This window comes from Austrofundulus limnaeus, unplaced genomic scaffold, assembly GCF_001266775.1.
Source record: "Austrofundulus limnaeus strain Quisiro unplaced genomic scaffold, Austrofundulus_limnaeus-1.0 Scaffold385, whole genome shotgun sequence".
Taxonomy (NCBI): Eukaryota; Metazoa; Chordata; class Actinopteri; order Cyprinodontiformes; family Rivulidae; genus Austrofundulus; species Austrofundulus limnaeus.
Window position 1 is genome coordinate 505,826 of NW_013952787.1, and position 3,822 is coordinate 509,647.

Consider the following 3,822-nt stretch of genomic DNA (forward strand, 5'->3'; position numbering starts at 1 on the left):
TGAGGTCTTTGATAACATGAACGACAACATGTGACATGTTTAAWATGAGGTCTTTGATAACATGATAGATGCAGTTTTAACCTAAAACAGATCAAATTTCAAACAAATAACTCCAGACTGCAGCACACACAGCATACCCTGCTGATTCCCACATATTTGTTCTCTGAACACTTTACAAAGTTTCTAATGAACTAAAATCCAATCCAAAAAGTTCAAAGGTTCTGTCCCTCAGCATTACTGTATGCAGCGCTGCCAGATTTCTTCACACATTCAGGCTCGTTCCGATCGCTCAGAGCAAGATTAGTAATGTTTGGCTGCACGTGGATAGCTTATAATTGGACCTGTGTCCATTCACATCCTAAAGGTCAGCACGAAGCTGAAGGTCGCTCACTGACTCAGAGATAATTGACAGATGAACCTGAGGGAGGCTCAAAGGAATCACATCAGTATTCATTTAAAGATCTGATAAGTGAGGCAAGCTGCAGCACAGATTACTTCCTGTTTACAGGAAATCAGTTAGAATAATGAAGTTCTGTCCAAACTCTATCATCCCCTCTCAGTGTCCACGGCTTTGGTCCAAATTATAATCACAGTGTTTTGATCAAAAACCTAACATTCCTTTCATGATAGATTCATATATAAACATCAAGTTAAAAACTTTAATAGCAATTTTGGTCAGACATTCAAAATTCAAGATGAAAGTCTAGAATCAGGATGAGTAAAAAGTAGTCATTGTAGACCCAGTTTCCTGCACGCAGACAGGCTGAAATGCAACCTGTGCTTTCTGTGTGTTGTAGTTCGACATTGACAAGGAGGCAGGCGAGAGGCAGATCTACCATCGGTACTGCCTAGAACGAGCAGCGGTGCACTGTGCTCACGTTTTCACCACGGTCTCCCAGATCACTGCCGTGGAGGCCAACCACATGCTCCACAGGAAACCAGGTGGAGATTTCCTCTGCTCACACAGATGCAGTGGAGGAAACAAGTATTTGATCCCTTTCTGATTTTGCAAGTTTGTCCACTTACAAAGACATGAACAGTCTATATTTTAAGGGTAGGTTAATTTTAACTGTGAGAGACAGAATATAAAGAAATCCAGAAAATTACATTGTATAGATTATGTACATTTATTTGCATTTTGTAAATGAAGGTGTGTCAGGGGAGGTGTCTCACAATCATTCACTTTCACGTTGATTGTGATGCACAAAAGAAATGTAGGTGGATTCCGGCGTACGCACGGTTCGATACATCTAGATTATTCTGTTCGTACGCTGTTTTCTGGATTTGACCGTACGCCACGTTTCAGTAAGAAATCCATGCAAGTCTTTGTACATGAGGTCCCTGGTTCACTGTTCCATGATCAGGAATCTAGACTAGTTTGGAGCATCAGAGTAAAAGCTGCAAATAGGCTACATATGTCAGATTTTTATTTGAGAATCATATAGCCTTTTCCTTCCACATCACCTTTATGCACTTTTTGTATTGGTCATTTCCTAAATGTAAACAAAAATGTAAATGTTTGCAGTCATATAAAAGTTAAGAGTGTTAAAACACATTCAGGACACTATATTTGAGCTTGCATGTATAATTCCGGCCACGCATTAATCAGAGAAAATATAAAAGGTTTTGTCTGACCTTTTGAGCGTTTTCCCACTTCATAAGAAGTCAGACTCCACCCAGTTCTGTTCAACTCTGTTTCTGTCATGTTGGCTCAGATGTRGTGACACCAAACGGACTTAACGTGAAGAAGTTTTCCGCTATGCACGAGTTTCAGAACCTGCACTCCATAAACAAGACCCGGATTCAGGAATTTGTCCGAGGACACTTCTATGGGTGAGAGAGCTGTTTATCTTTGTTTGTATCAAATGGAGTTTGCTTGTTGTCAGAGAGGATACTGACTCAGCTGATGTCTGGTTGTAATTACATTCATCAAACTTTTGATCCTGGCAGGCATCTTGACTTCAGCTTGGATAAAACTCTGTTCTTCTTCATTGCGGGACGCTACGAGTTCTCCAACAAGGGAGCTGATATTTTCCTGGAATCACTGTCCAGACTCAACTACTTACTGCGGGTGAGTGCCTTCACTGCTGTATTTTCGGTGCCATCACATGCTCAGGAGCTAAAATGACCAAACTTAAACAAGGTTTTTCCACAGGTTCATAAAAATGATATGACGGTGGTGGTTTTCTTCGTCATGCCGGCAAAAACCAACAACTTCAATGTGGAGTCACTGAAGGGGCAAGCAGTACGCAAGCAGCTTTGGTATGAACTCTGCTCAGCACCTTGTGTAGTAATACACAATACAGGCCAATACTTTAGTTTAGTTTATTTCAAACACGAATACAAAACAAAACAAAAAATGATAAAAAGTGATAACAAAATTAAATAAATTAACAGATTTGAAAAGGAATGGGAAGAAGTCAAACTTACTGGTTGGTTACATACCTGATACTAGTCGTGTAAGTTCACAGGTAGAACTATGTACCCTGTAAATACACAGTAAATAACATCATGTAAGAACCATATAAGTACACAGTAATTATAAGGTACATAAGTAACAGGTACAAACCTTTTGAATTGTCAGGTGTCTCAGGGATGAGTAAATCTTTATGTTTAGTCTTCTTATATGGAAGAATTACACTCTTGAATAAAGTCAGCAAAATTCTTCCATATGCTTAGAGTTGCTGTCTGGCATGAAAGATTTTAATGTAAGTCGCCACTACAACACAATGCATAAAGTCAAATATGAGACGTTTACTGTAGTCACAAGTACATAAACAACAGCAACTCAATCAGAACTACAACCAAGCAGGAGTCTGCACTGAAACTGTCCAACGTCTTTGCCTTTCAGCTCGCTGAAGTGTTTATTTTTTGTTTCCTTCAAACTTTTTGTGGTCATATTTATTAAACAAGAGTACAACTGTTATACATGCATTTGATTATTAAATAAGTTATGTTACTGCATGGTATATTGGTTTAATAAACGTATATAAGCATTTTAAAAATGATAATTTTATTACATTTGAGTAAATGTGCAGCACTCTGTGGCCCTCTGGTAGTGTCAACAAAAAATTGTGGTATCTTCCATCATTTATGTTGCCCRTCCCTGAGGTCTGTGGTTCATACTCAGTAAGTACCAGCTCTGAGATGAACTCTGCTCAAAAGAGGGAGTCACGTAGGACCACAGAGGAAGGTAGCAGCATGCTAGGAGAGCTCCAGGAGCCAACAATTGGAAAGTGGACAGGTGTGGGAATACCCATGTCATCAAGACTATGCTGTTTTGGGGATCAAACAGTGATGCCTAATATGTCAAAACACCAAAGCATGGTGATGCAGGTGGCTGACAGAATAATCCTCAGACTGTGGAAATCTACATGTGTTCCAAATGTTGAAAGCTGGTTGGAATTAATGTTGGATGTAGTGCCACGTCAACAAATGATGGCCAAGCTAAATAATGACATCGAAAACTGCAAGAAATCCTGGGATTGTTTTCTCTACTGCAACACTGGGACAACTAAATACCTTTAATGAAAACACTGACAAATTACTGCTTTTGTTTATTGTGGTTGTTTCTGCCACCAGATATTTGTATAAGATCTTCTGTGAAACTTTCATGTTATTGATTTGAAATGTACTGTCATTGTTGTTCAGTTTTGTGTGTTTCTGTGTGTGTGTGTGTGTGTGTGTGTGTGTGTGTGTGTGTGTGCGTGCGTGCGTGTGTGCGTGCGTGTGTGTGTGTGTGTGTGTGTGTGTTGATTCAAAATATGGTGTAAATTTGCAGGATGGTGTAAAAATGACCCTCCACTGAAAGGTGAATGCAGA

The 3,822-nt window shown here is 39.5% G+C and overlaps 1 protein-coding gene across 2 annotated transcripts in view; it reads left to right on the forward strand.

The window, feature by feature from the left end:
• Positions 1–3,822, forward strand: part of gys2 (glycogen synthase 2) — a 34,571-nt gene that overhangs the window by 17,408 nt on the left and 13,341 nt on the right. For both annotated transcript variants that reach the window (XM_014023666.1, XM_014023667.1), the window contains 4 exons: positions 798–942; positions 1,716–1,833; positions 1,951–2,071; positions 2,156–2,262. In XM_014023666.1, the coding sequence (XP_013879120.1) occupies positions 798–942; positions 1,716–1,833; positions 1,951–2,071; positions 2,156–2,262 (491 nt within the window). The remainder of the gene's footprint in view (positions 1–797; positions 943–1,715; positions 1,834–1,950; positions 2,072–2,155; positions 2,263–3,822) is intronic.